General features: G+C 36.1%; 1 protein-coding gene across 1 annotated transcript in view; it reads right to left on the bottom strand.

The window, feature by feature from the left end:
- EDIL3 (EGF like repeats and discoidin domains 3) overlaps positions 1-21,971 on the bottom strand; it is a 456,634-nt gene that overhangs the window by 114,581 nt on the left and 320,082 nt on the right. The window contains exons 7-9 of the mRNA XM_050795163.1: positions 9,158-9,313; positions 7,372-7,516; positions 2,965-3,149 (exon numbers count right to left, since the gene is read on the bottom strand). Of these exons, the coding sequence (XP_050651120.1) occupies positions 2,965-3,149; positions 7,372-7,516; positions 9,158-9,313 (486 nt within the window). The remainder of the gene's footprint in view (positions 1-2,964; positions 3,150-7,371; positions 7,517-9,157; positions 9,314-21,971) is intronic.

The raw sequence follows: 21,971 nt of genomic DNA, 5'->3' as shown, positions 1-21,971 counted from the left end.
CCCTTTATGTGGATGTTTCTAGAGTCTACCAACCTCCCGAGCTACTTATGGGGTGTAAAATAGTTTGCCTTATTCCACACGGCATTGTGACTCACAAATAACATTAGCAATATGCAACCAATCTGATACATGACTGGAATATTTACAGTCTTTAGAATATATAGCAATGAAAAATTTTAAATTGATCATTGTCAAGTCTAACAAAAGGAAAGAAGATTTTCTTCCAAGTAAGAACCTGAAAACTTCATGACAGTTATATATTATAAAAATTTAGTTTCCTTATTTTAAAAAAAAAGACCAGTTCTTCAACAAGAAATTTTAAATTTATCTTTTAAATACTGATAAATTAAGAATATGTACCAGTTGGCCTCTTAAATTGGGGATCAAACTTATATGCTATGTTGGCTCAAACCAATAACTTGAATTATTTTTTGAATGAATCATTCATTTATTCATTCAACAGATTTTTATGGAATGCCCACCATGTGAGTCAGTTAGATGCTGAACCACAAGTTAAGAAAGTCAGGACAGGCATAGTCTCAGCCTCTTGAAACAAACAGCTTAGCATAAAAACACAATTTCCAATACAGTGAGAAAATGATATAGTGACAAAATTACAGAGGATGCAGTAGTATACATGAGAAAGATTTAAGTCAGACGTGGGCAGAATGGATTTGGCAGCAAAACCTTCCCAGAGAAAGGTACATCCGAACTGAAGCTGAAGGATTTAAATACAACAGAAGGCAGATAATGCTGTGGGTAGAGGCTCTTTCCATTCATTTCTTATAACAAGAGGACATTTATAAAGGAATGGGAAGAAGAAGATAGTACTTGGTTTGAGTACAAGCAAATTTAGAAGAGTAGGGTAAGAAACGAACTGGGGCCAAATCATGCAAAAACTCTTAGGCTATATTAAGGAAGTTGCACCTTATTCTGAAACAGAGGGAGTAATGAAGGGTTTTAAACCAGAGAGTAAGAGAACAATATTTACCTTTTAGGAAAATACACACACACACACACGAGTTACAACTTAAGAAATGAATTTTTAGAGAGTAAAACCAGAAACGGAAAAGCTGGTTAAGAGGCTTCTGTGAAACCTGGGTGAAAGAGGGTGGTAGCGCTGATGATGGAAGTAGCAGTGGCGATGGTGATACGAAGGGAAACGATTTTAAGATATTTAAGTCATTTTTCCACAGTTGAAATTACCAATACTTGCTAAATCAGTTAATGTGAGTGTGTGGAGCTGGTGAAAGAGATGTTAGCAGGAAGATAATGGGGAGAAGAAGGGTGACCAGGAAAGGACATTGGGAAACATCTGCTATGAGGATGGAAGAAAATAGAAAATAGTGTAAGCTAAGCCAGATAAAAGGAATATTTTAAGCAAGGGGTAATATCTTAATGTCTTAAGAGCTTGAATAGTGTATTGCTCACTTACGTGTCATCACTACTTCTCATGTTATATGATGCTTTCTAGATTCATCACAAACATTTGTTAAATGAATAATTTAATTTAGTAAGCACTGCTACTTATAAGGTTGGGTTCTGGGATGATATATTAGAAAACATACTCCTTACCTTCAAAAAGTTCATAGAACGATAATACGAGAAAGACTTACATAATTACCCATAATGTGTGCTAGCTAATGATAGCTGAATAAAGCTCTAGATCAATAAAGAATGTTAACAGAAAGTAAAGAAAAAAGTGTGAGTATAAGAAAAAGCAAGGCCAACTGAAGAAAAAAACTGAAAAAAGAAGCCTGATGTGGTGGCTCATGCCTGTAATTCCAACACTTTGGGAGGCTGGGGCAGGAGGACTGCCGGAGGTAGGAATTCAAGATCGGCTTGAGCAACACAGTGAGACACCTGTCTGCACAAAAGAAAAAAAAAATAGCTGGGTATAATGATGTGCATCTGTAGTCCTAGCTATTTGGTAGGCTGAGGCAGGAGGACCACCGGAGCCCAGGAACTTAAGGCAGCAGTGAGCTATGCTTTCACCACTGCTCTCTAGCCTGGGCAACAGAGTGAGCCCCGTCTCAAAAAAGGAGAGGAGCAGAGAGGAGAGGAGACAAGAGGAGAGGAGAGGAGGGGAGGGGAGGGAGGGAAGGAACTATTGCAAATTTCAGGTAACCTGATAAGAACCATTACAGATTTAGCAAATCTTGTTTGATAGGGGTGGAATTCGCTATTTTAAATTGTTTTCATGATTTCTGGGAATGCAATGAACTACTACAGTTTTTAAACTCATGAATACAGCATAAAAATCAACAAGAACAGAACTCGTATCTTTCACTATAAAGTGATCTCATTACGGAATTGAGTTGTCTTACTTTTTGCCACAGAAGCCACTAACAAACCTGTGCATATTTAAACGTGCTCCACAAATAAGTGAGTTTCATGAAGATTGTTTTAAAAAGCACTGACTGTAACCTTAGTTCATTTGCAAATGATAAATAAACTCTGCAGTATCTATGGTTTCCTTCTATAAGCAAGATCTGTTTTGAGAATGTAATCAAATATCTTCATTGCTTAGCAACCACAAGTAAGGAGCTAATATGTCATGAGTCATGATTCTATGTGAACAGTTTGCAGGTCAGTGGCATGATTTCAATGCCCTGTGGATTCCTGCTGTCATGCTTTCAAAGCCAATATTAATACAAAGTATTAGAATGGATGAGAGTTAAGATGCAAATGCTCTCCTAATCAATCAATTGACATACACATAGTGTGATCTGGTACAGTCTCCTGCATCAAGCTGACACTAGCATCTATAAACCAAGGCCAGCGTAAAAATAGCCCATAGACATGGCTTCATAAGGAATTTGTGTTTTACCAATTTAGTTAAGCCAAAGATGAAGGCACATTTAAATTAGCGTGAAGGTAACGACTCTGACACTCACCTAATCAACAGGAAATCTTCTAAGAAAGAGGAATAGTGGGTAGTTAAACAGTTTTGGAAAATTTTACCTGTAACCACTGTGACTGGTCATTGTGGCCAGAGGTCCAGGCATTCACTTTGCCTTGCTTGTCCAGTCGAGCTTTCCTTGGTTCCCAAGTGAACATGTCCATGTTGAGGGTTCTGAAGACGCTGGAGGCAGTGATCTGATAGTCTTGTATATGTCCTGATTTCATACCCAGAGGCTCAGAACAACCTGAAAGAAAATGAGAAGGGCTCCATGAGAATAATAATTTATCACCCTGGAACTTTTCTGCATTCATTTTGGATAGGCAAGAGAAGATTAAACATAATACTATTCATTCCTTCAAAGAGAAAGCATCTAAATCCAAAAAAAAGCTATAATCAGAAATAAATCTGAAACAAAATCGAAAAACAAGATAGTCAATTCAAGCTATTTTGTCTGAATATATTTTGGAAAAATTGAAAACAGGACAATTTAAACTACTCTTCTGCGATAGATGATTTTGCAAAATGAAAACAATGCTGAAATGCTCTCTCCTGCCTCATTACTGGAGGCCTCCTGACTGCTACCTAGTTTTCAACAGTTTCATTTTGTCTTTAGAAATGGGACATTTTCTCACAAAGTATATTTGTTTTTCTTTTATTTGTTTTCATATTACTGCAAATGAAAATTCCCTCAGTACAAAGTCATTTTCACAAGCTGCTCCACTGTTGTATTCTAAACTGGACAGCATTTTGTTTTTCAAGAAATACGTTAATCTTTATCACTGATTCTTACAGCACCAACATCATTTATTCTGTAAGACAGGAATCTCGTATTTACTGACGGTATGCCATGTGCCAGGCATTGTGCAAGCATAATTTAAACTAATAGATAACAGAAGATAATAAGACAATTCTAGCTAAAACCACCACTGAACAAACCTTTTAATACATTATTTTATTTCAATCATATTCAATAACCTATAAAGTTTAGGTATTTTTGTAAGATTCTCAAATCTACAGCATATATTTTTGAGTTTAATATGGTAAAAATTTTGGCCTGCCTGTCCTTGAAAAATTATATGTATGTACATATATTTGTGTGTGTATACATATACACACAATTTCCCAATCTTGGATTGCAACTGTGACAAAATGCTCTTTACAGTTTTTGTGATAGAGAGCATGATTCTATCATCATACGAGCCAGGGGCTGAGTCTTCTTTATGTGAAACTGTTAAATTGTGGTCAAGTAACTCACAAGGTAAGTTTGATCATCAAAGAAGCAAAGATGACAAGAGGACACTCCTCCAACCCGATACTTTCTCCTCACACTCTACTGTCTCCCATTTCCCAGCTGCGTGGCCTTGCCCTGTTATTTAACAACTTTCTACCTAAATTTTCTCATCTGTAAGATGGTGATAATAATAGAAACTACCTCAAGGAAGTGTTCCACGAAATTACTTAATAAACATAAAGTACTTAGAAACAGTGCTGGCACACAGCATTCAGTCAATGTTAGCTATTTGTATGATTTCTGTAAAACTCATCCCAACAGATGGCAATGGTAAGTCCCCAAATATCAACATATCAACAAGTACTCAATAATATTTAATTATTGTGTACAGTTTCCAAAACTAGACCTTTTTTGGAGTCTAAACTATAAAAGAGGTGCTTTAGAACTCTTAATTGATCAATAATTCTTAGCTATAACTAATTGCTTTCTGTCCCGGTCAATCTAAATTACTTCTTCCTTCTTGAGGCTCCCCATATTTCCCTTCACCTCCACCATCTAGGAAATGCATATCCTATGAAAACATGGAAAATATGACAAGGAGGGCTGTGTATCTTAACACGAGTGCATTTTGGTATAGGAGATATGTATCTGAAGCCTCATGTTAAAGATAGATGTAATGCCTACCTGTATATTCTGGGTGGGAAAAAAAAAAGTCATAACAATTCTCTAAGAGTCTAGAAAGTTCTAACAAGCTTAATGGCAAGCTGTTTATCTTCAGGAAGTTAGTTTCACAGTAACATACATTGTCTGCATTGAAAAATTCTGACTTGTTCTTTTATCCCCATCTTTGCCTCTACCTGCATACCACCCCTCAAGCCTTTGAAAACTTTGCTTAGTTTCCAGGAGACACAAAGAAAGAGGAAAGGTAGTTGTTTCTTTCCTTTTGTGATATAACATAGTATTGAAGTACTGGATAGAAAAGGAATGCCTTTACTTTGACCATTTCTGCTTAGCCATAAAATTCACTTTATACCCATTTTGTTGTCTAGTATTTATCTCAGAATTGCCAAATTATTGGTTCATAGAATGAATGGATGAGTATTCCTCCTCTAATTAGGGTCATAATCTATTTTATTCCAAACATTTTAAGTCATACTTCTTTCAGAGAATTTAGGAGTTGATCTTCAAAAGTCTCTGGGAAGAGATTATGTGCTGATCTTCTAGGCAGGGTGAAAGATTTTAGTAACAATTTACTGAATACAATAAGGCTTTACAGTGTTCCACTGGATTGTGGGGAGTAGTTTGGTACATTACATTAGTGTTTATTTCCAAGTGTTACAGCTAACCTCTCTGCCAATGTGCCTCATGCCACATATTTTACTTCTTATCCATATGATTTCATGCATATAAATTAATTAACTCTTTCACCAGCGGGGCCAGCACTTGAACAAAATGAAGTATTAACAATGAAATTGGTATTTCTATAATGAAGTGCTCTAGTTTTTTAAAGCAACCATTGAGAGATATTACTCTCTGCATGCAAGTTCAAAATCAATTTGCTGTGCTGGGAGATGCAGCACTGCTTCTTTTTGAGAAAATAAAACCTGTAAAGTGTCAGGTGTAACGTCTTGTCAAACTTGGAAGTAAAATATATTCACGTCTTAGGGGTGTAACCATGCCATGTGTGAAAGACTGACCCTCATGAATCAAAAGACTGAAAAATTGTAGAAGGCGATGTTAAGCAACTAAAAACCATGTGACTTGCAGCAGACCTCATCATATTGTGGCTTCCTCTTGATTGCTTTATGATAAATGGCTTAGGGATGACACTGGTCTGTGGTGATATAGTGACACGGAATACAAACACTGTACAGCAATAAGTCTGCTAAGATTTACTGAATCTTAATAACTGGAGTAAACAAACTGGATTAAATTACCAAAATAAGGAAAAGATCTCTGTTAGGAAAATTAATGGTACTAAAGCAAATGTTGATTGCTTCAAAAAATACACCAATATAGAATATGAAAATGTGATTCTTAAAATAGGTTCACTTGCCTGTACAAATTGCTTTAATTCTTAAAATGTAATGGGCTTATTAAAAATTGGCTATTTAACAGTAAATTTTATTTACTTGAAAATCATTCCTTTTTTAGGCAACACAAATAAATTTAGGAAGAGACACAGATATAAAGTATGTGCTTTAACCTATAGGCAACCTCTTGAAATGAATAAAAAGCTCATAGTTGTCTCTTTGCAGGGACTTGTTCTCCCATTTTTAATTAAGTGGTATTGTTTTAGATTTGGTAAGTGTTTTTCCTCACTTCAAGGTTACACTAAAAAGTGGAGCACACATGCACTTTTAGTTTTCTTCACAGTTATTTGAACAAAATAATTTCAGGCCACTGCGGCAAAGATAGTTTGTAAATTGTGATGCCAGACATATAAGAACAACTACCAAAAATATAATAAGTGAAATGCCTAGATACAATTTTCTTTTTCATTCAGAATCTAACTATATTGAAATGGGGCCACTGTAAGACCCACACATTAGGTCTTCATCTTTACATCTAATATTGATGTTCCTGTGAGACAAGAATTATTTAACTCCGAGTCCTTTGATAGGTTATCCTTGAGTTGGATAACCACTATTTGTACAATAAGCAGGTTGCTAGCTAAGAATGATCCAAGAATGAATTTATATTAGCAATCTTGGTATTGAAGTATTGTCCCCTTGGGAGGAATGATAAATTTACATGTTTCATAAAACCTAAAAAAAAGTTCTTATGGTAGACAGACAAAGTTCTTATGGTAGATGGACAAAGATAAACTTACTCTTCTGTGTTATATAGCCTACCCTTAACTGCAATTTATGAGGTCGGGTAGATTCTAGTTCTTACTAAACTTTTGTCAGAAAACATAAATCAAAGTTATTATGCAAAACAATGAGACACATTTAAAAGTGACAAGTTTCCCATGAGAATTCCTTGTGCTTTCTTTGACCACCCAACAAAACACATTACTCTTTCTACATTAATTCTACCCTGTAGCATGTTTTAGAACTTGTTTATTCTACACATAAACACACACTGGTTTTCCCTGAACCATGTTGTAGACAGTTTGCCCCAGAAATACATTTCTGTGGTTGTTGAATTTGCAGGTTAGTAACAGGCTACATACAAATATGCTTTTTGTTTTCTTTAAAGAGAATACAGAAATAGTTAATTTGAGACTTACCCGACAGTTCACAGCCAAGAAGTTCCATTCGCAAAGTGCAATGTCTTCGACAAACTTGGGGATAGAGTCTTACATACTGAGCTTTTATGGGGGGTGTGAAAGAGTTAGCATATGGAGTATTGTTATCAATGTTTCCACGAAACACCTGTGTAAAAACAATACAGAGTTTAAAATCATTCATTGCAACAGCTTCTTTTCCTATTTTTACATATTGACCCTATCTACACCTTATCAAAAATAATTGTTCAAAGATCAGATTACGTAATTTGGGAGCATGGAGCATTTGAGAAGTGCCTTGCCATGAGCACTGACTATAAAATCCACACATAAAATCCTAATTAAAGCCATAAACCACTGTGGCTCATGATTTGCTCTATATTCCACTGTGATGGTCCTGTCAATTTTAAGGCCAGTCTTTCAGAACCAGGGGAGTGCTCTTCTCTTTTTTTGAGAAATGGACACCTTAAATCCTTCAGTTCAAGCTGGGACTGTCTGCCCATTTTGCTACTTAGTATTCGTACTTTTGTGGGTAGAATCCAGTCTTTGCTACTGCTTCCTGATCATCCAGTGTCTCTAATGCTACGATTAGATTTATGATGCTTTAAGGTTTGACTCATCAAGATTATATCTTCATCAGCCAGTCCCAAGTAATTGGATAATAGAATTCTTTATTAAAATTTCCAGCCAAAAACTATGTTTGCCTCTAAAATTCAAGTACTATAATGTGTCATTGTAAATTCATTAAGGTTTATTTTTATTTTACCTTTCATGTAAACCTGATAATCCAAAAACCTTGTTTAAATTCATTTAAGAGGGTAATTTTAAAACTATTTTATATAATTTATTAGAGTCTAGTATAATGCTTGATTTTAAATGGGATGATCTCCAGTTCTGATATTTTTAAAATTAAAATTTTTGATGAAGAGCTAACGAAAGAATTGGGAATATCATAAGAAAAGAAAAGGAGGTATTGAATATTATATCCCATACCTCTAAAATATTTTATTTTGCTATGTAACAAATCTTTCTTCCAATATGAAGCATATAAAGATATATATATCTTCTATCATTTAGTGCTTTTCTTGCTTTTAAGATAATAGTTTTCATTAATATAATAGTTATTTCATTAAGAAGTGCGGAAATTGGCTGGGGTCGGTGGCTCACTCCTGTAATCCCAGAACTTTGGGAGGACAAGGCAGGAGGATCACGAGGTCAGGAGATTGAGACCATCCTGGCTAACACGGTGAAATCCCATATCTACTAAAAATACAAAAAGTTAGCCGGGCGTGGTGGCGGGCGCCTGTAGTCCCACCTATTTGGGAGGCTGAGGCAGGAGAGTAGGGTGAACACGGGAGGCGGAGCTTGCAGTGGGCCGAGATCGTGCCACTACACTCCAGCCTGGGCGATAGAGTGAGACTCCGTCTCAAAACACAAAACAAAACAAACAAACTAAAAAGTGCGTTAATCACGAAAGCAATAAAAATGAAATAAAAATGTATCCTTCAAATAAAGCTTAATTGTCATACAAAAGACTATGTCCATCTGTGTCAAAGTATTTGTAGCACTACCAATTAAAATGTGTGAAAATCTTAAATGTCAGCCATTTTAAATTTATAAATTGGAGAAATTTACTACTTCCTTCACCACACTAGCCCAATTAAAAACAAGACGCATCGGTAATTTATTTTCATCAACATAAGTCTTCTCCTGAAGACCTTGTCATTTGATAGTCAATGATTATCAATGACATTTTACTTTTAAATTAAATAGGTTAAATTACTCTTACCATGTCTTCATTGGTGCCTTTCACTTTGTACATTGCCCAAGTCTTTCCATCATTACTGTAGGCAATTTTGTAGGATTTTATATACTCTGGGCTTCCAATCCTCTTGGCTCCTTGGGTAATCACACCAGTAACTCTCATTTTCCTTTGCAAATTTATCTGAAAAGACAAGCATAATCAACAATAACCTTATTGCTTTCAGGATAAAAATACTGAAAATACGAATTTTAGAAATGGAACATTGTTAATGCAGATAAATAATAATATAAAAACTAATAATTTTCATATAGTTTTTACAGATAAATGTTTACAATAGGCATATATTAAGTTTAGCTTCAAAATTCCTTTCTATACTGGAATACTATTTTTAAGTAAACAAATATTTGTGAACAGGCTTTGAAAAGGGCAATATGCCCCAAAAACGTAAGTATAGAAAGCATCTGGTTTCTCACGACATGCAGATGTAACTTAATAAACTGAAAAATGGTAATATTCTCTTGTCAAAGTAATCTGTGTCATTAGTATAAAACTCTATTGTCAACACAACTGTTAATGTGTATAAACTGATGAAAGCAACAGTTCGCTTCAGGAGTAACACACATCAAATAAAATTGTTAATATTCTTCTCATATTTAATAGAGATATCTTTTTGACACTTAATATTTAATAACAATTAAATGCTACAATGTAGAAAAGTGCCTTATTCATATCTGGTAAACATTAAAATTTCATATATGGTAAACATTAAAATTAAAATGCCTTTATGATGTCTATAAAATCTTTTAAATATTGTTGATGAATTGCTATAAATCACCCTCTCCAAAAATATAAACCAGAAAAAAATTAAATATGTCATATCATAATATTAAGTTAATGACTCAGATATTATTTTCCAAAGAAAACCAGAAAATCTTCAGATTCATGTAAGTGATTAGAGTTTTCCACTGTAGGATGAGACTTTGAGAGTTAGCATTTGAAATGCACACACCAGGGTGTGCATGATGAAAACAGCCACTCTATCACCATTGTTTCTGAGTCTCCCAAAGTCTCATCTTCCCCATTGAAACCCCATAAAATCATTCCCTTAACTATTTCCCACAAGGTGATTCGCAGTCTTATTCATATATAAAGAAAATCTGGAGTTTTGATGAGTACAATTTTTGCGTAAAAATTCTGGGCCGATGTTCCCTTTTTTTCTTGGACAATGCTAAGTGGATGGACTCAGACATCCACGTTTGGTTTTCTCATTTCCATGTTCAGACATCACACAACTATAATCATAATACATTTTAAGTCCCATTCCTCTTTGGAGGTTCAAAAAGACAGTATCCCTCATGAATGTAAATTTTGCTTACTACTCTTAATATTTATCTACATTTATCTCCATTAGTCCTTTAAAGATTGATTTTGGAGTTTTAACTGTGCAACTTGAAACAGGGAATGTTTGAAAGACAGTTTATTTCAGTATGTTAGGTCAATTAGCACACTGCTATGAAAAAGTCATATTCTTTCATTATCTTATGCATGACATTTTCTTTTTTTTTTTAAAATCTGAGACTCTTTGCAGTTTAAATATTCCCGATACATACAACATACACAGTGGACACTTTGAATCATGTTTTCTCCCATTTTGGAAGCCAAGTTTCACATTTGATGTTGCTGAACATTCCTTTTTCAATTATCTTTTATCTCATTTCAATTATCTTGTTTATACCTGTTGTAGGCAGCCAAATTATCTTTGCTAGAGTTTTGGCTCATAAGCTATAGAAACTAATTTGCTAAAGCTTTAATTGTAGATGCATAATGGGATCAAAAAATAAAAACCTGAATTTGTATTTTTCTCTAAATCATTAAAAATCATGTAAAAATTCTATTTGCTCTAATATTTAGAAGCTCTGCACATGTATTTTAGGAAGATGGAATTGCAGTTAGTTAAGCATCACCCAGTTTGGGTTGTGTCTAACTTTTAGTAGATATTTGTAATTAAATTTTGGCACTGCTTCCATTAAACACAAAATTAAAATAAAAAAATTTATAAGAATACAGGCTCAGGCTCATTAAGTTTTAGTAATTACAGGTTTTAAACTTTTGACTTTTCATGTATCTAGCACTATTAAGCTTGGAAAATAATTCAGTATAAGGAAGATAAGTTGTCACCATCATAGTCATACTCAAATTTAATACCAGTAAACTATGTTGCTATAGGAAATAAACTAAGTAAGCCTTGGAAGAAATATATAGTATGATTTTAGAAACACCTCCACTTACAAATATCTACAAGTAATTCCTTTCCATCCCATTCCAACATTATTTTGTGATATCTCTGTAAAATAACAATGGCTAAAAGGTGATCTTAATTTTATTCTCCCTGTATGAACTATCCCACATACTATGTAAAAAGTCTACTGAGGATTGCATCAGAAATGTCTAAATTATTATCTATGAGCTTGGTGGATGCCTGAAAAGAAAATAAACTATTTTCATTTATGTATCTGATTTCAGAGAAATTGCTGTTCCACTGGGTGGTAGGAACACTGTGTATCCTTAAAAAGCAGAAGTGCATTCTAAGGTATTTTGAGCAAACGGTGGCCTCCTACATTAATATAAATAGAAAGAATGATAATCTGAATCTAGAATGCTTAGAACATATGCTAAGGGTATGCAGAAGGGAGGAGCGGACTGATGGGGGTTTCAGTCTTGTTTTCGTCACTTCTGACCTATATAATCTTGAACAATTTGTCTAAGCTTTTTGAAATTTAATTTCCTCCCTGTAAAGGAGGTTTTAATAAAATATGTGAAGATTATATGATATGTGCATGTAAAACATTAACAACATCTGCCACCTAGAAAGCACTTAGAACATTTTTTTAAGTTTTTTTTTTTTTTACATGAAAAGGAGCAAAAAAGCATTTCCTTTACCTCTTCTGCCTTTAACCACTCAATGCCAGAAAATTTGGATTTTGAGAAGTGTATTTATAAAAGCAGATAATCATAATGATATGGGGTGGGGAAAGGGAAGTGCTGGGAGGAGAAGGGCAGGGACCCTGGCGAGGGTTCCACTCTGGGGCCTGTGCCCATGGATCTAGGTGAGGACAAACACTCCTGTTTTCATGTCCAAATGCTGCATTTTCCAAGAGCACCTGGCCCACCATGCTCGCATCCTGTGCCTGTAAAAGCCCCCAGACCCTAGTGGGCACACAGGCAAGCAGCTGGGCATTGAGAGGAACAGACTGGCAGAAGAGCACACAGGTGGCTGGATGTGGAGAGGAGCAGAGGAGCAGAAAAGCACCACCGACAGGCACCAGCAGACGCCAGCAGGCCATCGACGGGTGGAACGATGTGGATACCAAGGGGAATTTGGCCAGGGCAGTTGGAGGAGAGTCCTGCCGCTGAGCCACCAAACTCCAGGGGAAGACCACCTTCCCACTCCATACCCCTCCTGGCTCCCCATCCACCTCACTGAGAGCTGCTTCCGCCACTCAATAAAACCTTGCACTCATTCTCCAAGCCAACATGTGATCTGATTTTTCTGGTACACCAAGGCAAGAACCCCAGGATAGAGAAAGCCCTCTGTCCTTGTGATAAGGCAGAATGTCTAATTGAGCTGATTAACATAAGCTGCCCACAGATGGCAAAACTAAAAGAATACACTGTCACATGCACAGTGGGGCTTCAGGAACTGTAAATGTTCACCCCTAGAAGCTGCTGTGGGGTCGGAGCCCATGCTCCCAATGACCTGCCCATCTGTCTCCTCCCCCTAGGGGTTTTGCACACTGAGACAATGAAGAAGTGAGCTATACCCTATCATAAACCCTGGAAGGGGGAAAAGGGAACTTTTCCTGTTTCAATAACAACCATATAAAGATAATTTTGCAAACGACTTCCAAAGCTATATACTAATAAGACATTTAGGGCTGGCTACTATGGTTAGGGGTGTGTGTGTGTGTGTGTGTGTGTGTGTGTGTTTAATCATGAGCCTTACAGTGGGGGGCAGGATTAATGGGTTCTTGACAAGACAGCAACTAGCATGGGTTACTGGCCCTCTCTACTGAACCCAGCACTTAAGATGCCCTGGGACAGAACATTGCTGAGCAGGCTTTGAAATTTATCATACTTGAACACAGAAACTATGGTAAAGCCTTAGTGTAAGTGGAAATTTGAGATCCCAGTGTATGTTTGTGTGTCTGGGGTTTATCGAGGGTAACTCCAAGGGCTCATAAAGGTTATCAGGCTTGGGAAGAACTTTCTAGATGTTCTATTTCTCTTTCTCATTCTCAATTTACTTGTTGAGCTCTTTCTGATCTACCCAGTTTCAACCCACTACCAGTAAGAAGCAGTGAAAAAATGTGGGCCAGGCTTAGAGGGGAGTCTGTAGGCACTAACAGGCCTGAGTGTTGTACCCTCTGCCTTCCACATCCCAGTTTATGGACTAAGGAGGTAAATCAGAGTGATGAGGTCCTGGTGAGAGCAGTGTCTGAGGCAGATGGTCTTTTGCCGGAAAGGGGACTGTAGAGTCAGTACAGACTATAACTCTGTTATGAGGTATCCTCTCTACATCAACTCAATCCACCAGTAGTAGCTCAAGCTGGGACATGAATTTTACCCTTCCTTCTAGATACATCACTAGCTGAAGTATTAATAACAAATTCTCTAGGGAATGTAAGCACCATGATCAAAAGGAAAAAAACAACAGAGCTAATACTAGAATAAAAAGTAGTCTAATAGAGAACAGATTCAGACTTTAAAATTCAAAAGAAATCCCTGAAAAGACAAAGAAGATTTTCTGAAACATAAGAAAGGAACAAGCATATAAATAAGAACCAATTGGTGATACTGGATAATTCGATATAAAAAGATAATTGTCTAAATAACATTTCCAATGGAGTGGTTTCAATAGCAAAGAAGCAAAGAGACAGAGCTGAAGAATAAACTAGTAAGCAGCAAGCCAGGGTTATAAAACCCTTTCCAGAAGGGAAGAGGATGGATTGCTGACATTTCTCATATTGGGAGATGATGCAACTAACAATTTACTTTGAAAATTCTAGAAAAGCAAGAAATAATATAAACTAATTTAAAAGTTCTGCAAGTTTGCTTAATATAAGATCAACATATAACTATTCTACACCAGCAATTATCGACTGAAAATATAACCAAAATAGTGTGATACTGGCACACATGGAGACATGTGAATAGAACAGAATAGAAAACCAATAGATTCCAATATGCAGGAAACTTTTGTATATGAAATAAATAATATTTAAATGAGAGGAAAAAAAAAGACAGAGTATTAAATAATTGGGTTGGGACAATTTGACAGATTTCTCAAATAAATTTAGATAATTGTCTATCATCCTATCCCAGAATAAGTTCCACAAAATAATCAGAGGAAAACACAGAATTAAAAATAATCTCAGAGATGAAAATGGGTTTCTACTCATGACACTGGATTTAAAAATGTTATCAATCAAAGTAAAAACTTCTGCAAGATTAAAAGCAAAATAAAGTCAAAATACAAATGACAAATGGGGATTAAACTTTTACAAATTGTATCATAGCAAATGACTGATCAGTCAAAGATATTATATTATATATAGATAGATAAAATACAACTAACCCAATAGAAATGAGCAAAGGATTTGATTAGTAGCCATTAAAAGGAATGCATATGGATTTTAAACATATGAAAAGATACTCCTATTCATAAAAAAGTAAATTAAATCTACACCAAGTAATCATAATTCACCTATCAAAAACAAAAATCAAAATGTTGGACTACACAATATTAGTAATAATATATAGAACTAGGCATATTTATACCTATGAGACTATAAATGACATCGTTTTCATGTGATAGGGTAACGACATTGTATTTATGAAAGACAATTTGGTTATATGAAACAATGACAACCACATACCCTCTTTAACTCAGCAATTCTATTTTAAAAACGTATCCTACAAATGTGAGTAAACTGATGTTGGCAAAAAGTTATTCCTTACAGCACTGCATATGATAAAACACAATTTCAAACAGTTTAAAGTATCTATCAATAGGCATCTAAGTAATTTTATTATGAAAAAGTACAGAAAAGAAGATGCTATTTACTTGTAAAACGTAAGAACAAGAATGAAGGAGGAAAGGAGAAAGGAAGAGGGGGTGAGAAAAGAATGGAGGGATGGTGGAGGGAGAGAGAGAGATCTTAGCATAACACTGTGGAAAGAGTAGTAAGACTTCAGTAACAGGACCGTGTATTGCATACTCCCCCAAAATTTTAAAAAGTGAACATTTTTATCACAAGAACATCACAGGTAAAGTTCACAGGAAGGTGACAATCTGGGAGAAGATATCTGCAATGTCTAGATTTGACAGGGGCTTCTTCTTTCTTCTTCCTTCCTCTTCTTTCCTTCTTCCTTCTTTCTTCCTTCCCTCCTCCTCCTCCTCCTTCTTCTTCCTCCTCCTCCCTCAGCCTCCCTCCTCCTTCCTCCTCCTTCTTCTTGTTTCTTCTTTCTTCTTCTTCTTCTTATTTTGAGATGGAGTTTTGCTATGTCACCCAGGCTGGAGTGCAATGGTACGATCTTGGCTCACTGCAACCTCTGCCTCCCGGGTTCAAGCGATTCTCCTGCCTCAGCCTCTCGAGTAGCTGGGATTACAGGTGTGCACCAACCACTCCTGGCTAATTTTGTATTTTTAGTAGAGACGGAGTTTCTCCATGTTGGCCAGGCTGATCTTAAACTCTCAACCTCAGGTGATCTGCCCGCCTCGGCCTCCCAGAGTGCTGGGATTACAGGTGTGAGCCACCGTGCCGGCCCACAGGGACTTATTACTAAGTACACTAGTTCTCAAACATTTGGTCTCAGTACTTTTTAAAACTTTATAACTATTAAAAGCCCCAAAGAACAAACACGGGCACAAGTGTGCACACACACACATACACACACACAGACACACTCACATGCCATTGTGGGTTATATATATATGTAAATGTTTATCATATTAGAAATTAACACTGACAAATTAAAAATATATTAATTCACCTAAAATGACAATAATGAACACCAGTTAAGTATTACCATAAACATTACATTTTTGTGAAAATAACGATATTGTTCAAAAACAAACAAAAATTTACTGAGAAGAAAGAGTTATTTTATATTTTATCAAATCTCTTTGAAATCTAGCTTAAGAGAAGACAGGTTCTCATATTTGTTTCTATATTCAATCTATTGCAGTATGTTGTTTTGGTTGCAGTATAGGAAGAAAACCTAGCTTCACACAAATATCCAGCCAGAAAAGAAGAGATGACTTAGCAACTTTTCCATATAACTGTGGATATTCTTTGATACCATACCAAAACTTGAAAAGTTTGCTTTTTAAATTTTAACGAAAGTAGTTTGTTAAATTTTAGTTGCTCTGTGGAATCTGAAATCTACCAATGCAGTTTTCATATTCCTTGTGTTAAAATCCATTGGTCTATTTTGCACTTTGAATGGATTTTTCACCCATGCATGGTTTTGTAATATTGTACATTGGTCATTTGCAACATACTGGCTCACTGAGCTATGTAGATTTTCTAAATGATGACACATTTCACTATATAATACAAAAAACTTGCACTGATTAATATCACTACCAATTTCATCAGAAAAGTTTTTAATTATTGGAAGGTATGAAACTCACATTGACAGTTACAAGTTTTCCAAAATTTTAAATTTCACTTGAAATTTCCAATTTTATAACTAGCAACAAAGACTGTCAGCTGTTTTCATTGATGTGGCAGGACTGCTTTATTCATTTTCAAGAAAATATCTGCCTGATATCCAGGTATGAATAACTATAGTTGGTCTGTCAGTTGTTCTTTGAAGTAAATATGATACAAAAACGTAGGGGAAGGGAGTTGTTTATCTTGAAACTCACACAATCTTGCACAGGCTTTTCCTGTAGACAATGGTCACATTTCAGTACTCAGCAAAAGTGCTTTATGCATAACCCCCTTTTCATCACACAGAGTATTATACACTTAACAAGAATTGACATTTAATAAAATAATAAAATTAGTTATCATTACTGCTTCATCAAGGATGTTCTTAAATGAATTGGATACTCTCTTTTTTCACTCCTGTGTGTGTAAAATAAAGATAAATACAATGATGACTAGTATAGTCTGCCGCTATTGTCATTACTTCTGCCAAGGCACTAACAATTTTACTCACCACTGTGTGTGGCATCAGTACAAATGCCAACAGAGTAAAAATGGCAAAGATCAATTTATAAATATTATGAAAGTTGTGTTGATTTGTGAATCTCCTGAATGAGTCTTTGGGATCCTCTGCTTCTTCAAGGAATATGTGAACTACATTTTCAGATGAGAATAACTGATCTAAAATATACAAGGGTGTATGAGTCCATTTTCATACTGCTATGAAGAAATACCTGAGACTGAGTAATTATAAAGAAAAAGAGGTTTAATGGACTCACAGTTCCACATGGCTGGGGAGGGCTCACATGGCAGAAGGAGAAGGAGGGGCAAAGTCATGTCTTACATGGTAGCAGGCAAGAGAATGTGTGCAGGGGTCTGCCGTTTATAAAACCATCAGATCTCATAACAGTTATCCACTGTCATGAGAACGAACAGCATGGGAAATCTGTCCTCATGATTCAATTACCTCCCATGGGGACCCTCCCTTGACACATGGGGATTATGGGAGCTACAATTCAAGATGAGATTTGGGTGGGGACCTAGCCAAACCATATCAAAGGTTTTTTCTTCTTTTCTCTTTTCTTCTTTCTTCCTCTTCCTCCCCCTCCTCCTCCTCTTTCTTTTCTCTTCCTCTTCTTCTTTTCTTCTTTTTTTCCTTCTTCTTTTTTTTTTTTTGCAAATCACATAGACACACATTTACACAATGCAAAGAGATGAGGAAATCAATAGAAAATGGAGCAAATGATATTAAAGATAATTCAGAACAAACCTTCACTATTAAAGAAATGCAATTTTGTTAAAAAAAAGATATAACAATTTACAGCCAACAGCATGGCCAAAAAAAAATATCAAATAATATCAAGTATCAGTGAAGTATTCTGATGCTGATGATGGGAATGTAAACTAGCATAGTCATTTCTATCTGTTAGTTGTTAGTAAAATTAAGCAACCCTATTTCTGTGTATTTTTCCCTGAAAAACATTTGCATAAGTGCTCAAGAAGAAATCCATATACATATCTATTGTAATAACTTTTATGTTAGCAAAGGAGAGCAGCTTAGGTGAATATTCCAAGAGGAATCGAATATTAAAATATAAAATGTACCTGTGTGTATGTGTGTGTGTGAGCACTCACACAATAAATATACTTTCTAAGAATCAGAAACGATGAACTGGACTTTTATATGGCTATCTAAAAAACACAAGAATATGTGAAAAAGAAACAAGATAATTAAATGCACACAGTACCATGTATGTAAATTTAAAAACACACCTTATGATATAACATCATGTGCCCCCCAATAATGGACTTCAAATCAACACAAAGAAGGTAGAATGAAAGGTTACACATCAGCTACTAGCTTGGGCTCACATAGCGGAAGAGGAATAGGAAGGTGGGAAGAGAGTAACAACTTAATATTAAATGGGAAGATACCTTACCCAGACTGATGATAATAATGTGCCTTGAAATAGGGAGGTGTAGTCTTACATCAGTGCTGGCAGGTGAGATCTGAAGTGGGGGAAAAATCATTGATTTCTCCTTCTCTATTCTCAAGGAAAATGACTTAAATATGGCCATATTATGCAATAGTACAGTTACCTACAAAAGGGATAGGAATGTTGAATACAGAGGTCCTAAATCTCTTGGAATTTCTTCAGTGACAGAAACCTCTTTTGTTCTAATGTGATGAGGTGTGATAGGCTCTTGAATAGCCTCGGGATGAGAGTGGTTGCCAAGAGAACCAATCATGTGATTGGAGGGTTGGAACTTCAGCCCCACCCCAATGTCCTCTAGGAAGAGGAGAGGGACTGAAGTTTGAGTTCACCATTACTGGCCAATGATTTCATCAATCAGGCCTAAATAATGAAACTTCTATAAAACCTCCAAAGAACAGGTTTCAGACAGCTTTTGGGTTGCTGAATACCCAGAGGATCCTGGAGGGTGTCACATCAGAGAGGGCAAGGAAGTTCCTCATCCCTTCCCCCATATCTCACCCTATGCTTCTCATCTGCTTGTTCACCTGTATCCCTGTAATATCCTTTATAATAAACAAGTAAATGTGTTTCCCTGAGTTCTGTGAGGCATCCTGGCAAATTATTTGAACCCAGGGAGGGGAGGGTGTAGTGGGAACCCCAATTCAGATGCAATTAGCATTTGAAGTCTTATGGAACAGTCTTGAGGAAGTCTTGTGGGACTCAGTCTTTAACCTGTGGAGTGTACAGTAACTGGGGTAGTGTAAGAGTTTGCAGTAACTGTGGAATACCCAGTCAGTGTCCACTGAATAACTGGTTGTTGGTGGGGAGAATCATTTTTTTGTGACCACAAGTAAAGTGTTAAGTGAAACAGTAGGAAAAAATTTTTTTTTTCTATCTCATACAAGTATGTTTTCAACTGGTCACAGTGAAAACAATTCTCCTACAAGGGCTTTTCCTTGGGAGCTGGCAATACAAATGTGTCTCAGGCAAAAAGAACAGGTAACCATCTGTTTTGGGTGATAGACCTCCAATGATTTGGATGGCAAGTATGTCACTTAAGGGATAAAAAAAGAGAGAGACAAGCATGATCACTGAAAGTTTTGAGTTAAAAAGCACAGTTAAATAGTTACAAGGGTTTGCAACTCCCCTGTTTTTTTACATTATCTTATTAATATATTTTATCAAATGCATCATTAACACATTCTGTGAAGGCTTGGGTGGTGAGAAGCATCATGAACACACCTAAGGAGGAAGGCTTTGGAGGTGTTTAAGGATAAAAAGAGTAACTCTGGCTCACACCTGAAATCCCAGGACTTTTGGAGGCCCAGGTGGGCAGATCATGAGGTCAGGAGATCGAGACCATCCTGGCTAACACGGTGTAACCTTGTCTCTACTGAAAATACAGAAAAAAAGTAACTGGGCATGGTGGCGGGTGCCTGTAATCCCAGCTACTCGGGACGCTGAAGCAGGAGAATGGTATGAACCTGGAAGGTGGAGCTTGTAGTGAGCCAAGATCATGCCACTGCACTCCAGCCTGGGCGACACAGGGAGACTCCATCTCAAAAAAAAAAAAAAAAAAGAGTAACTCAAATATAACTAGTCCTAGTGGCTACAATAGAATCTCTCTCTTAAACCACCTCCATATTAGCAACAACCTGAGCACTGACACTCTTCACTGCCACTGTGAAACATAATTGCTGCTCTACACATCTGGCACTTTGGGCTGTTCTCTGCTAAGCCAACTCTCTTCTGTTCTTGCAGATGAATTGCACACTCATCAAGGGTCACTTGTGGTTGTTCCCCAATCTGTTTTCTTTTCAAGTTGTGATTTTTTTTCTACTTATGTAATTTAATTAAACATAATTGATAAAATGTGACTGGAAAAGAAAAGTTTTTTTTTTTCCTATGAAAACATGAAAAAGCTTTCTGAAAAACCTCAAAAAGGCATAGTACTAAAGAATCTATAATATTGGGATAAGTAATTGATATCTAGGACTCTATACTTGAATAACTCCACCCATATGTTTAAACAATGAAATAAAAACAAGTATCAATTAGAGATTTCTTAATGTAGTTTATCTAAGAAACATAGTATGGAATGTAAATGCTTTGTTATTTTAATCAAGGTTTTTGATAACTAACCAAACACTAATTCTGATGCTCTAGATAAGAGGACCTTTAAACTATCCTCCACTGTTCTGAGTGCTGGTTAGCCTTTGACATGTGTTCAATTAACTTAACTGTCCTCTTTGAATAACCATGGGAAAAGAACACACATGCATAAACATAAAACTATAATCTCTTTATGATTCTCTGCACCTGGTAAAACTTCCAATTAAAGTGAAATGCCCCATTCACTACACGGCATGTAACAGGAGCAATACACCACCAGGGGTGAAAGCTGTTGGCATTTCCAGGAGTCTGGGCCAGGTATAACCATTTCATCTTAATTTCCACCTGTTTCTGAACGGCTTCCACTATATGGTACTCATTTCCCCTCTCTTGGTACTAGCTGTTAGAGTTTCTTCACATCCTCCATCACTCACAGCTACATATTCAGGAGTGAACTGAACTGTGGCTACATGGTTTTGAAGACTTCAGCTTGTATACCATGTTTGATGAAATTGTAAATATTAAGTTAGTCTTGAACTCTTGTAAATAAAGATAAAGTTGAAGAAGAAATAAGAGGAATAAAAAGAGCAAACAATGTCAGCACGAAAGTAGAAATGCTAACCCCAATAAAAAGCACATTAGAAACAATGAAATTAAGGTCACTTTGCTAATGAATATTTTTGAAAGAAGAAAGAATGTTACCAAAAAGAAAAAAAAAAGTCCTTAATGCACAATCTCAGGGGCTGTAAGTGTGCTATGAAGGGGAGAGGGAAGAGGAATGCTGTGTGTGAGGCTTGACTTTCTTACATTTCTATAGGTGGCTCATGCCAACAAGCATTGGCTCTTTAGTTGTTGTGAAATGGGCTATACAAAAGCAGACAGCAAAATAATCACCACAAACCTGTTCAACCAGAAGAAAAAAAAAAAAAAAAACAGAAAAATAATTGCTGTTGAAACATTTTAAGGAGTTTATTAATTAAAAACTTTTAAAGAGAGAGATGGGGAGGTGCATTACTTCTAAGAGCTGACCCAGGC

Source organism: Macaca thibetana, chromosome 6 (genome assembly GCF_024542745.1).
Source record: "Macaca thibetana thibetana isolate TM-01 chromosome 6, ASM2454274v1, whole genome shotgun sequence".
Taxonomy (NCBI): domain Eukaryota; kingdom Metazoa; phylum Chordata; class Mammalia; order Primates; family Cercopithecidae; genus Macaca; species Macaca thibetana.
The sequence above is the reverse complement of the archived record's forward strand: the minus strand, read 5'-3'. Positions and strand labels throughout refer to the sequence as shown.